Genomic DNA, 13624 nt, shown 5'->3' on the forward strand with positions numbered 1-13624 from the left:
TGCCACTCTGCAAATACTAGAGGATTGTGTGTCCAGTGCTTGCTATGCTCATGACAATAGTACAGAGCTGTGCAGATTCCATGCTTCTGTGAGAGCTGGACAACAGCGAGGAGGGCCTGAAGGTTCATGGGATATTTTTAAAAGGCACAAAAATTATGGGATATGGGTGACATTATGGGATGGAGAAAGTTGCATGCTGGGAAGTTGACCCTTTGCTCCCAGTCATCCATACACGACTTGTTTCTGCTCCACCGCGCATTGCCAAAACTTCCCAAAAGACATTGCACTGGATAGTGACAAGTTGCACACTGGGATACCTACCCACAATGCACAACACTGTGCATCAACAAAAGCATGCCTGGTGAGCACATGCATCCTCGATGCAAGGAGCCTAATATGTAGGCACACGAGTAATGTACTAACTACGGCGGCTTTATGATGATTTCTTTTAAGTGCAACCTTAATTCTGAATTTCCTCAGTTTATAATGCTTAATTTGGGAATAGTTACAACATCCTTGTAATGTTTTCTACCTTTAAGTTACTGACACATATTCTGAACCTTAACATCATCTTAACATTGTCTTTTGTCTAGGATATATACTAATATCAAGCATTAGACCATGCCAATTGTCATCTACGAGCAGATGAACATTTTTGCTCAATAAGTATTAGGTTTTCTGAAAAACATGTTGCTTTTAATTAGTATGGTTTAATTTGAAACTGAACATGTTTCTAGAATCTTTAACATCTATTTTCAAGAGAAAAGAAAACTCACCTTTGCATTTAACATATATATCCGATTTCCAGCACATACTGCCACAGCTTGGTCATCTGGACTAAATCGTACATAAAGCACCATTCCCAAAAGAGTTCCTATAACAATTCCTCGAGGCATTAACCCTATAGTAATTTTAAAAGATTAGTATTGTGTCATAAAAACAAAAATTCAAACACTTCAATATACTATTAAATTTAAAGCATAACTATAAATTTAGTAACTGAATGGCTACTACAGGTCAATAGCCACTCAAAAGTTATGTGTTGAGCTTTTCATTTAAAACAGGACTTTATTCTCTTTATTTCACTCTTTAATTTCACTCTTTCTTCTCCAAATTTATAATTAACATTCAGGAGACAACTTCTAGGGAAGCTTCTGAATAAATTGTTTGCTCAATTTTATACTAAAAACATTTAAGTCATCCAGTTTTCAAATGTAGCCCAAAATAGCTTGCCAATTTTTGTCTTTTTATAACAGAATATTTGGGGATGGGGGCGGAATTAACTTGTGTATCTATAGCAGGAAGGTCTCATGACCAGCTTACCTAGTGGTCAGATCGTCGCTTTACAGTTTCTGCTGCTCTAGTTGTCCGAGAGGGCACCAGCTGTGGCCTCAATCACCCCCTTGTGCTGCCATTACTCCCCCAGAGCTTGGTTACTACAAGGGAGCCAGGTGGAAGGTGGCCCAAGGTAGGGGAACCCAGGCCCACCCACTCCACCAGATCCCATGGCCCTAGGGTATATCAAAGTGCCCAGCTCCAGTTACTGAGCGACACCAAATAATGTTTCCCCTTGGGTCACTTCCTACCAGTCTGAACCTCCTCAGCTTGGGGCGTGATTACTGGTTTAGCAGAGGAGTCTCTCCTCGGTCTGTCTGGGTTCGGTCAATTTTTCTTAAGGCTTTCAACTCTCCAAGGAGAGGAGGGGGCACCCAAGTCCCTCTTGCTAGCACAGCCTTCACAAAGCTGTTGCCACTCCCTTCACAGCTCTCAGCATCAGCCTCGCTTCCTGGTTCCATATGCAGCTCACTCCCCACTTTCTCCTGGGCTACCAGTGCTCTTTTAAACTTTTCCTCCACTGGGAATACGCCTTGCACCTGTTGAAGGGCAGGGACTCCCTAGCCCTTGAACACCTTCTGCACCCCAATCCCCTGCCCGGAGTCCCTTCCCACACCCGAAATCCCTCCTGGAGCCCACATCCCACATACCCCCAACCCCCTGCCCCAGCCTGGAGCCCGCTCGTGTATTCCAAACCCCTCATCCCCAGCCTCAGCCCAGAGCCCTCACCCCCACACCAGCCCCCTACCCTAGCCCTGAGCCCCCTCCCTCACCCAAACTCCCTCCCGAAGCCCACACCAGGGCCACCCGGGGGGACGGGGGCAAGTGGAGTAATTTGCCCTGGGCCCCACAGGGGCCCCCAGCCCTGCCTCCGCCTTCCCCTATCCCCAGCACCTCAGTGTGCTGCATCCGGAGCAGCCCTGAACAGCGCTGCAGCGGCATGCCCTGAGCTCCTCCCACTGAGTCAGAGCCGCGTGGTAAGGGGGCAGGGCTGCGAGCTCCGGTCCTGCTGGAGCCACACCGCTGCAGCGTTGTCCAGGGGGGAGGGCAGCCAGGGCCGCCCAGAGGATTCAAGGGGTCTGGGGTCTTCGGCGGCAGGGGGCCCCCGCCGCCAAATTGCTGCCGAAGACCCAGCACTTCGGCGGCGGGTCCCGGGGTGGAAGGACCCCCCTGCCGCGGGTCTTCAGGGCACTTCTGCAGTGGGTCCCAGAGCGGAAGGACCCCCCGCCGCCGAACTGCCGCTGAAGACCCGGAGCGGAAGAAGCTCCAGGGGCCCGGGGCCCCACGAGAGTTTTCTGGGGCCCCCAGAGCGAGTGAAGGACCCCGCACCAATGGCCCTGAAAAACTCTCATGGGGGTCCCTGCGGGGCCTGGGGCAAATTGCCCCACTTGCCCCCCCCCGGGCGGCCCTGAGGGCAGCTCCTGGACACGGCGCACTGAGGCTCCGAGAGAGGGGAGAGGCGGCGATAACCCAAGAGCGACCCTGGACAGCGCTGCAGGGGCGGGGGCGGTCAGGGGATGGGGGTTGGATCATGGGCGTTCCAGGAGTCTGTCAGGACTCGGTGGGGAGGTGGATGGGGTCGGGGCACTCAGGGGACAGGGGAGGTTGGTGGGGGGTGGGGTCCCAGGGGAGTGATTGGGGGGGCGATGAGGGGACAAGGAGCAGGATGGGTCAGAGATTCTGAGAGGGCCAGTCGGGGGGTAGGAAGTGGGTGGGGGTCGGATGGGGGCAGGGCCAGGCTGTTTGGGGAGGCATAGCCTTCCCTACCCTAAAGCTCATTTAGCAGTTTGAGGCTTGCAGACAGCCATTTAACACAATGAGCCAAGCTGTTATCTTTTCTCTTAGGGCTACCATCCCTTTCACTTCTCAAACGCCAAATTATAGTCTACGTTTAATTTCAGTGCCATAGGGAGATTCATGTCAGAGGAGGGTAGCTTCATTTAAAATTAGCCTCTTTAGATTAACAGTGATAGAGCCAAGAGAGCCATGGGGGAGGGATCACATGAGAAGAGCAATATCATACACCACCTACCTCCTTCCCAACCCTACCAAGGGAGACCCCCCTCCCCTGCATTTCCCAAGGCCCCAGAGGGGTTAATTCAGTGGTTCTCAAACTTTTGTACTGGTGACCCTTTCACATAGCAAACCTCTGAGTGAGACCCCCCTTATAAATTAAAAACACTTTTTTATATATTTAACACTATTATAAATGCTGGAGGCAAAGCAGGGTTTGAGGTGGAGTCTGACAGCTCGCGACCCCCAGTAATAACCTCGTGACCCCCGAGGGGTCCCAACCCCCAGTTTGAGAACCCCTGGGTTAATTTAATTTTAGCACCCTGTGTCCATTCACATGCATGTGCTATTTTGAGCATTTCGGTTTTCACAACATAGGCTCATCCCAGATTCTGAAACAAGCTCAAATGCTCAGTTCGTGGAGTATGTTCATAAGCTATACTAAAGACAACCCACAGTAACTATCTCCAGTGTGTGAGGGACCCCATGGAGCCAGTCTCTAGGAAACAGATAAATTCATGGAGGTTAAGTCCATTAATGGCTATTAGCCAGGATGGGTAAGGAATGGTGTTCCTGGCCTCTGTTTGTCAGAGGGTGGACATGGATGGCAGGAGAGAGATCACTTGATCATTACCTATTAGGTTCACTCCCTCTGGGGCACCTGGCATTGGCCACGGTCGGTAGACAGGACACTGGGCTGGATGGACCTTTGGTCTGACCCAGTATGGCCATTCTTATGTTCTAACCTAAATGAACCCAAGGTTATGGAGACAGATATGAGTCAAGGAAGCCAGCAGAGTATCAGAAACCTGGAAAAATATCTGACTGGATGGGTTCAGGCGTTTGGTCACAAGCTGAGGTGGTTCAAAAGTTTTGGATTTTTTTTAAGCAGAATTTTTTTTGTTGTTTCTTTAAACAATCAAACACAGCAAGCAGCAAATATTTGGCCATGCACTTCTGAAACCCCAAACCATATTCAGGTTTTGGCAGACTAATTTCAGCTTTTCAATTAAAAAAAAACACAACAAATTTTGAAGGAAAGCAGACATTGTCCATGATTTTTTCTGTTTTTTAAAAACCCCTAGTTTTCGATCCAAAAAAAAAGTTTTGATGGAAAATATTTGTCCAACCCTTTTAATGAGCTTTAGTGCCTTTTAGCACTAGCTGAGGCGGAGAACCAAGTCAGCTTGTAAAGGTGACTTGAGAAGAAGCTCTCTCAAAACTGGGTTTGTGCCGAGATGCAGAAAGTTTTTAAATGTTTATTTTTCCCAGGGCTGCCCCAGGGGCAGGGAGGGGGGAAGTGGGGCAATTGGGAAGGGCCCCCAAAATTGCTTTGCCCTGGCCCCCCTGAATCCTCTGGGCAGCCCTGGCCCACACACCCCCAACCCCCTGCCCCAGCCCCCTCCTGCATCCCAAACCCCTCATCCTCAGCCCCACCCCAGAGCCCTCACCCTCTTCCCATACCCCAACCTCCTGCCCCAGCCTAGTGAGAGTGAGGGAAGGAGGGGGAGAGTGAGCCACAGAGGGAGGGGGGATGGAACGAGCAGGGGGCAGGGCCTCGGAGAAGGGGCAGGAGGTCCCTGAAAATTTTTAAATCAAAATGGGGGTCCTCGGGTTGCTAATGTTTGAGAACTGTTGACCTATAGTATCCCACTAGCCCCAGGAAGCTGTGTACTTGTCTCTTCATAGAGGAGACCTGGCCTTGTGACAAGGCCTTTACCTTCCTTATGAATGGGCATAGCTGTCCCCCACTCACACTGTGGTAGTAGGGTTACCATATTTCCACAATCAAAAAAAGAAGACAATGGGGGAGGAAGCCCTGCCCTAGCCCCGCCCCATCCACTCCCTCCCACCCCGACTGTCCCCCTCAGAACCCCAACACCCCCTGCTTCTTGTGCTCTGACTGCCCCCTGCTGAGAACCCCCCACCCTAACTGCCCCCCTAGGATCCTACCTGTCCCCTGACTGCCCCAACCCTTATCCACTCGCATGGGTGGCAGGGTTGTAGAAATTTTGGTGGTGCGCAGAACCCCCCCCCCCACACACACACTTGCCTAAGGCTCTGGGCAGCGGGTCGTGAACTGTCAGGTTGGAGGGAGGTTACCAGTGGAGTTCCTCAAGGTTCTGTTTTGGGTCCGATTTTATTTAATCTATTTATTACTGACCTCGGAACAGAATGTAGGAGTGTGCTGATAAAGTTTGCGGATGACACAAAGTTGGGAGGCATTGCCAATTCGGAGAAGGATTGGGATATCCTGCAGGGAGATTTGGATGACCTTGTAAACTGGAGTAATAGTAATAGGATGAAATTTAATAGTGAGAAGGGTAAGGTTATGCATTTAGGGATGACTAACAAGAATTTTAGTTATAAGCTGGGGCCGCAGCGCTTGGAAGTAACGGAAGAGGAGAAGGACCTCGGAGTCCTGGTTGATCGCAGGATGACTATGAGTCGGCAATGTGACGTGGCTGTGAAAAAAGCTAATGCGGTCTTGGGATGCATTAGGCGAGGTATTTCTAGTAGGGATAAGGAGGTGCTGGTTCCGTTATACAAGGCACTGGTGAGACCTCATTTGGAGTACTGTGTGCAGTTCTGGTCTCCCATGTTTAAAAAGGATGAATTCAAACTGGAACGGGTACAGAAAAGGGCCACTAGGATGATCCGAGGAATGGAAAACCTGTCGTATGAAAGGAGACTCGAGGAGCTCGGTTTGTTTACCTTAACCAAAAGAAGGCTGAGGGGGAATATGATTGCTCTCTTTAAATATATCAGAGGGATAAATACCAGGGAGGGAGAGGAATTATTTCATCTCAGTACTAATGTGGACACGAGAACAAATGGATATAAACTGGCCGTCGGGAAGTTTAGGCTTGAAATTAGACGAAGGTTTCTAACCATCAGAGGGGTGAAGTTCTAGAACAGCCTTCCGAGGGAAACAGTGGGGGCGAAAGACCTCTCTGGCTTTAAGATTAAGCTTGATAAGTTTATGGAGGGGATGGTTTGATGGGATAACGTGATTTTAGGCAATAGGTCAATAACGTGCCATCGCTGGTAATTAGTAACAATGGTCAATGATGGGATATTAAAAGTTACTACAGAGAACTTTTTCCGGAGGGTCTGGCTGGAGAATCTTGCCCGCATGCTCGGGGTTCAGCTGATCGCCATATTTGGGGTTGGGAAGGAATTTTCCTCCAGGGTAGATTGGCAGAGGCCCTGGAGGTTTTTCGCCTTCCTCCGCAGCATGGGGCAGGGGTTGCTTGCTGGAGGATTCTCTGCAACTTGAAGTTTTTAAATCATGATTTGGGGACTTCAACAGCTGAGTCAAGGGAGAGACTTATTCCAGGAGTGGGTGGGTCAGCTTTTGTGGCCTGCATCATATGGGAGGTCAGACTAGATGATCATAATGGTCCCTTCTGACCTTTAAGTCTATGAATCTATGAGGCAAGGAAAAGGCAGGCAAGGAGGAGGGGGCCCACAGTGGGTTGCGAGGAGGGGGCCGGGGACCCATCCAAACACTCCCCCGCTCCCTGACTGCCCCGCCCCCCGGACTCCCCTTACCATTCTGGCTCCACGTGCAGGCAAAACACGCTGCCCAGTGGATCGGTTTGCGTGTTACACAGGGCTGCAGACAGAGGGAGGGGGGAGCAGGGGAGGGCTCTGGCTGCTGGAGGCCACTGGGAGCCGCTCAAGCGGCTCAGCCGCCCAATCAGCAGCCACACTCTGCATGGGAGGGAGGCGAGGGAGAAAAAAAACCCAGACATTTTAACCTTGTTACCAATTCCTCCCGGACGGCTATTTAGAGACGCAAAAGCCGGACATGTCCGGGGAAATACGGACAGATGGTAACCCTACCCAGTAGTTCACTTCTCAGTTGGCTAATTGACCTTTAGCCAGGTTAGCTGTCAGCCTGGCCTCTTAGACTGTCTGTAGGACCACTGTGAGGTGATTTATGTGGTTGGCCCAGGTTCTGCTGTAGATGACAATATCGTTGATATAAGCAGCCATATACTGACTATGTGGACACAATCCATTAAACTCTGGAACACAACCATTGCCTCATGCAGATCTAAGAGTATAGTTCTAAACTGGAATAAGCCCAGAAGCATACAAAAGGCTGTTTTTTTCACTGGAATCAGGGCAACTGGCATCTTCCAGTATTCCTTAGTTAGGTCAAGGGTGGATATATACCTGGCAGCCTCCAGTTTCTCCAGCTCTTTGTCGACCCGCAGTATGGGATAGACATCAAATTTGGATATTGCATTCACTTTTTGAAAATCAATGCAGAATTATGTTGAGCTGTCCTGTCTGGGTACAAGCATTATTGGACTTCACCCTCACTGTGAGACTGCTGGATGACCCCCATGGCCAACATTTTCTGTAGCTGTTGTCTCACAATCTCCCACATTTTTTCTGGGCAATGCTTGCATGCTTTCTGGCCAGGTTCAGTCTCTATATAATGGAGCATTAGATACATCTGGCCTGGTGGTGCCGAAAACACAAAGGGGAATGTGTTGACTGTATACCTGCTGTTCCTGTTGGGGTCATAAGCCTTCCCCAGTTGAAACAGTCCCACCTGGAGAACCACTGTGGCAGAGTTCAGGCTCAGCAGGGAATGGAGAGATGAAGAGTCGCTCCTGTCTTTCCATACCCTTGATAAATTGACATGATATATTTGTGAGGCTTACCTCTTCCCAGGCTGGTGAACTTCAGAATCTACAGCTCCAATCCGTCTCATTATTTGAAAGAGCCCCTGGCACCAAGCCAACAGTTTGGACTCAGAGTTGGGTAACAGAAGCAGCACCTGGGCCCCTGTTTGGAATTCTCAGATACGGGCACCTTTGTTTTTCTCTTGATCATGTTGAATCTTCAATAAGTTCTCCTTTGCAAACTCACACAGGGATTTTAACTTCTCTCTTAATCACAATATATACTGTCCTGAGTTGGTGGACCAATTCATGTTCCTTCCATGTTTCATGAATCAGATCTAACATTCCCCAGGGCTGTCTCCCATAATGCAACTCAAATGAAGAAAATCCCATAGAAGTTTAGGGAACTTCCTGTATGGAGAACAGAAGGGTAGGAGCTAATTCCACTAATGAGGATCAGAGGCCACAAACTTCTTAAGTATCTCTTTCATGGTTTTATTGAAATGCTCCACCAGTTTGTCAGTGATAAACAAATGTTCTTTCACCTTCAGCAAGTTACATAGGTTTTTCATTAGCTGTGACTCAAAAGTGGTTCCCTGGCCAGCAATTATTTCTTTAGGAATCTCTACCCAGGCAAATATGTTCATCAACTCGGTGATGATGACTGCCACCTTTGTGGAGCAGAGGGGTATTGCCTCAAGGTAGCATGGAGCTTAGCCCATGATCACTAAGATGTATTGGTGCCTTACTGCCCTTTTCTAGTGGTCCTATTAAAACCATCCCTACTGTTTTGAATAGTGGACATGAGGCCAACTGAAGCACAGGGTCACCATTTCCAATGTTCTTTTCCTACCCAAGATGTCCTTTGCAGTATAGCACAAGGGCCAGATTTAACACCTCCCTTTGAAACTTTTTGAACAAGGAGTTATAGCTAGTCTTCTCTGGTCTGTAGGTTTTTCGCCAATCAGTATATTTTTCCCTGTGTAATTCAAACTGTGGCTATTGTTTTAATACTTTTGGCTCTTGTACTATATTGTTGACATGGACAAACAGTTTGTAGGCCTAGACAAATGTTAAATCATTCTGCTGCTTGACAATGAAGTCAGTTCAGCTCAAAAGCAGCTCTACATCAGGCGATGGAGTGTGCTAATCCTTAGCTCGAGCCATTACAGGGCATAAACCATGAGTAGGATCATTGACTGGGGACGTGGAAGTTCCTTCCCCTGGGCCATCATCTCCACCTAATCCGACCAGCCCCTGGAGGTCTCCTTTCATTGTATTTTTTGCAACTCCCTCTGTCCCCTCCAGGGACACACCCACTTCCTAATTCCATCAGTACCTGTAAAAACTTCTAGTCTCACCCAATTATAGTAGGGTAAGCTAAATTCAGAGCCACCCCTACATGAGTGGTGTCTGTGCAGTTCTGTATTGTTAGCTGGACTTGCCTCACGGCATACAGACACGCACCCCATGGATGCACTGAAGGAATAGGGTGCATGAAGTTTCTCCCTCAACCCCACGTCTATTAAGCTGTGGGCCCTGACTCCATTAAGTTGTACTGACACCACCAGTTTCTCCAATCCCATCTTGCAAGCTCTGAAATCAGCTACCCAGATTTGTCTGTAGCTACAGTCCATATACAATCAATCTTGGCTGAAGTGGCCCGGTTGACCGCACACAAACTAGTCACCTGATGGGGAGGTGCTTCAACTGTCTGGGCTCCCACACTTCATGGGGATCCTGTGGGGGGCCTTGAGTTGTGTCAGAATAGCCACCTTCTCCCATCTCTCTGTGGGGATAAACCACTGCAGTTGATCTCTGCTCTGTTGGTCCCATCCCCACTGGGGTGGATAGCCAAATTCTTCTCATGCTTCCCCCCCTCCTTGCTCTTCCCCTGCTCATCTGAGTCAGCCAGTGTAGAGTTGGGTTGTCTCTTAGCGTTTTGCATGCAGCCCAGCAATTGGCATATCGTTTCCCATCAATGTCACTGCTTCCAACAGATTCTCCGGTCAGTGTCTTATCACCCACTCCCGTACTCCAGGTGGGAAGATCTGGAGGAATTGCTCTAACAATCTTCTCTGCTACTTGCACCACCATCTCTTCCTTGGGCTGGAGCTACCATCAGTGTTCCGTTAGGGTCTGTGCCACTGCTCTAGGTTGGGCACCAGGTGCAAATTTCTTGCATCAAAATCTCTGGCGATGAGTCTCATTGGAGATACCAAAAGCATCCAAGATGGTTGCCCTGAATAAGAAATAATCCTGCACCACCACTGCATCTAGGCTCCAGTATACAGTCTGGGCCATCCCTGTCAGATACGGTGAGATGAGAACCATCTGGGTTGCCACCAGGCCATCGTAGTGATGTTTTCTAACATCATTCGGGATGCTTCAGACTCATCATCCAGTCCTATTTTTGTCATCTTCAAGGGAAGGCTGAGAGCTGGATTAGGGTTAGTTGCTCCTCCAGCAGATCAGATGGCAGTGGCGGAGATTGCAGAAGTGTCGTCACCAGCTGCTGCAGCAGCAGCATTGCCAGATGCTGCAGCAACTGGGCCTCTTGTTGTTGATTCTCCACAATCCATTTTAGCAACTTGTCCAACTCCATCTCTATACATATTTAATCAGGGCTTTGGAGTTGTGCTCCGGCTCTGCTCCAGCTCCAGGCAAAAACCTGCAGCTCCACTGCTCTGGAGCTGCTCCACGCTCCAGCTCCACTCCAAAGCCCTGTTTTTAATATTTTTTTCAGGCTCAAGAGGCTACAGTGGCCTTACAGTTTCTGCCAGTGTAGTCATCCCCAGCTGCAGCCTCAATCACTCCCTTGTGCACCAACTGTTCCAACAGAGCTCAGTTACTACAAAGGAGCAGGGTGGGGAGGCAAGGTAGGGAGACCTGGGCCCACCCACTCTACCAGGTCCTGTCCCAGGGCCCTAGGAGTGTCCAGCCCACTTACTTAGCTATCCCAAATTAGGTTTCCCCTTGGTCACTTCCTACCAGTCTGGAGCTCCTCAGTTTGGGGGTGCAGTCACTGGCTTCGCAAACTCTCCTCAGTCTCTTAGTGTCCTGTTCAGTCGGTCAATTTCTCTTAGGGCTTTCAACTCCCAAAGAGACAGTGAGGAACACAAGTCCCTGCTGCTAGCACAGCCTTCACAACGCTGTTGCCATTACCTGCACAGCTCTCAGTATCAGTCTTGCTTGGTGCTAGTGCCAATGCTGGCTCCAGCCTCACCCCCCCTTCTCTCGGGCTACCAGTGTCCTTTTAAACTGTGCCTCCACTAGGAGCATGCCTTGCACATGTTGAGAGGTGGGATTTCCCTAATCCAGTATTGCTCTACTCCCTACCCTGGTTAAGTTATTTATTCTGATTTCTTCTATACCAAGCAATTTTCCCCCACTCAGTCCACTGCTGCTGCTAGGAGCTGAGAAATGGTGGGGAAGAAAAGGCGGGGGAGGTTACCAACAAAGTAAAGTACTAATAAGTAGAGGTCCGTTACTGAGACAGTTTTTGTATGATGAACTTGCCATGGTTAATTGGGGGGGGGGGGGGGGAAGAGAGAGAAGATTTGTCAGACTAAGAATCCCATTGTCTACCCTTATGCAGTTGGTGGATATCTGGGAAGAGAAAACAAGCAAGAACTAAAGTGCAGAGGACAATTTGGGAGAAAAAAGAAACAGGATCTGCTGAGGGGTGGGGGGAGACCAGCAGGTGTAGAGGAAATAGGAAATCTGGGCAATAGGGAACCCTGCTCCCAAGCCCTTTATGGGTCCAGGATCCCTGGCTCCACACACTGCTACACACCAGTTTCCCAGTTCTACAGCCTTTCCCATACTTCTCACAACCCAATGTCCCTCCTTCATGTCAATGCTCCAAGTCTCTGCCCCTCTCCTGTTCCCTAGTGAGCTTGATCACAAAGCAAATGATTATGAAAATGTTTTACATTTATAAAATAAATCTTCACAATATAAATGTTTACAAATTCAACAGGGAGTAGAGATCAAGAGAGACTAACAAGCAAAGTAGGAAAGGATATATATATTCTCATGCTTCAGGACATAAAGCCAACCCTTAACTACTGGAGGATTAAAAGGAAACTTTCTCTAGTGGCTTTGTGATGTGGCAATCTGTCCCTTAAAGGTAATAACATTTAGTGGACTGCCCCCCCCCACCAAGTGACCCTTTAAGAGTTTGAAATGTCTAGTATAAGGACCTAAAAGGAATGTGGGTAGCGAGGAAGTGGTATGGGGAATAAGTGATGCTTGGGAGAAAATCCCATCACTGTATCTTCAAGGGTTTGGGGCCAGGAGCCCTGTAGGGAGGGTGGGGTAAGGGTCCTCTCCCATCTGACCAATCAGGAATGAGCTGGGCAATGGGGATTAGCATGTATGCTGCTTATTCCCATCTAACTGGGCAGTAACCAGCAGGGGAAGGGTGTGAAATCCTCTGGACTAAGCAGGGTCATCTGAGGAAGAAGCTGGGTATGGCTCTACAGCATGTTAAAGGACACCCTGCTCCAGGAGGAAAATGAGAGACTCCTGACTTAAGGAAGGAGGTAATAACAGCCTGAATTACCCAGCTCCAGGAAGAGGGCTGGGATTCTTGACTTAAGAGACAGTGACTAATGAAAAGTACACACAGTTCCAGGAGGAAAGCCAGGACATCCAGCTCAAGGAAGGAAGCAATAACTTCCTGGGTTGCCCAGGCTCCAGGGAAGCAGTCCATAAGAGGAACAGCAAACTGTAGGTTGAACCCAGGAAGGGTGAAAGACTTTGTTTATAGTAACGTGGGTCTATCGTTGAAGGGATTATTTATTTTGGGACTTTGAGTACCCCAGAAGGGCAATGAACTTTTAAGTGACCTAGCCAGAGGGCTAAGCCATTGAAGGCCCAGATGCGGCCACGAGGAGGTAGTAACTAAGGGGAAGGCCCAGCAACCCCACACCCAACCCCAAAAGTCGGTTTGCTGGTGAGTCACTTCTGGACAAGTGGGGCATGCTATGAGGTAAGACCCACAATAGGCAGGTTCTCTCATAACTGCCTATTGCAGGGTTCCTTGTATCTTCCTCTGAAGTTGCTGGTACAGTACTGGATACTGTTAGAGACAGGATACTGGAATAGATTTCAAGGCCAGAAAGGACCACTGATCATCTAGAATGACCTTCTCTATAACAGACCATAAAAATTCCCCAAAATAATTCCTAGATCATAACTTTTAGAAAAACATCCCATCTTGATTTAAAAAGATGGATAATTGGTAAATTATTCCAATGGTTAATTACTTTCACTGTTAAAAATGCATGCCTTATGTCCAGTCTGAATTTGTCTAGCTTCAACTTCTAGTCATTGGATGGTGTTATTCCTCTCTGTTAGATTGAAGAGCCCATTATTAAAGATTTGTTTCCCCATGTAGGTATTTATAAGACTAATCAAGTCACTCTTTAACCTTATCTTTGTTCAGATAAATAGATTCAGCTCTTTGAGTCGGACTCTATAAAGCATGTTTTCCAATTCTTTGCTCATTCTTTGCTCTTCTCTGAGCCCTCTCCAAATTAACACCATCCTTTTTAGTTGCAGGCACCAAAACTGGATACAGTCTTCCAGCAGCAGTTGTACCATTGCCAAACACAGAGATAAAATAA

At 48.5% G+C, this 13624-nt stretch overlaps 1 protein-coding gene across 7 annotated transcripts in view; it reads right to left on the minus strand.

The window, feature by feature from the left end:
• WDR27 (WD repeat domain 27) overlaps positions 1 to 13624 on the minus strand; it is a 198279-nt gene that overhangs the window by 173305 nt on the left and 11350 nt on the right. For all 7 annotated transcript variants that reach the window (XM_065590464.1, XM_065590463.1, XM_065590462.1 and 4 more), the window contains one exon: positions 777 to 901. In XM_065590464.1, coding sequence (XP_065446536.1) covers positions 777 to 901 — 125 coding nt within the window. The remainder of the gene's footprint in view (positions 1 to 776; positions 902 to 13624) is intronic.

This window comes from Chrysemys picta, chromosome 3, assembly GCF_011386835.1.
Source record: "Chrysemys picta bellii isolate R12L10 chromosome 3, ASM1138683v2, whole genome shotgun sequence".
In the NCBI taxonomy this organism is placed as follows: Eukaryota; Metazoa; Chordata; order Testudines; family Emydidae; genus Chrysemys; species Chrysemys picta.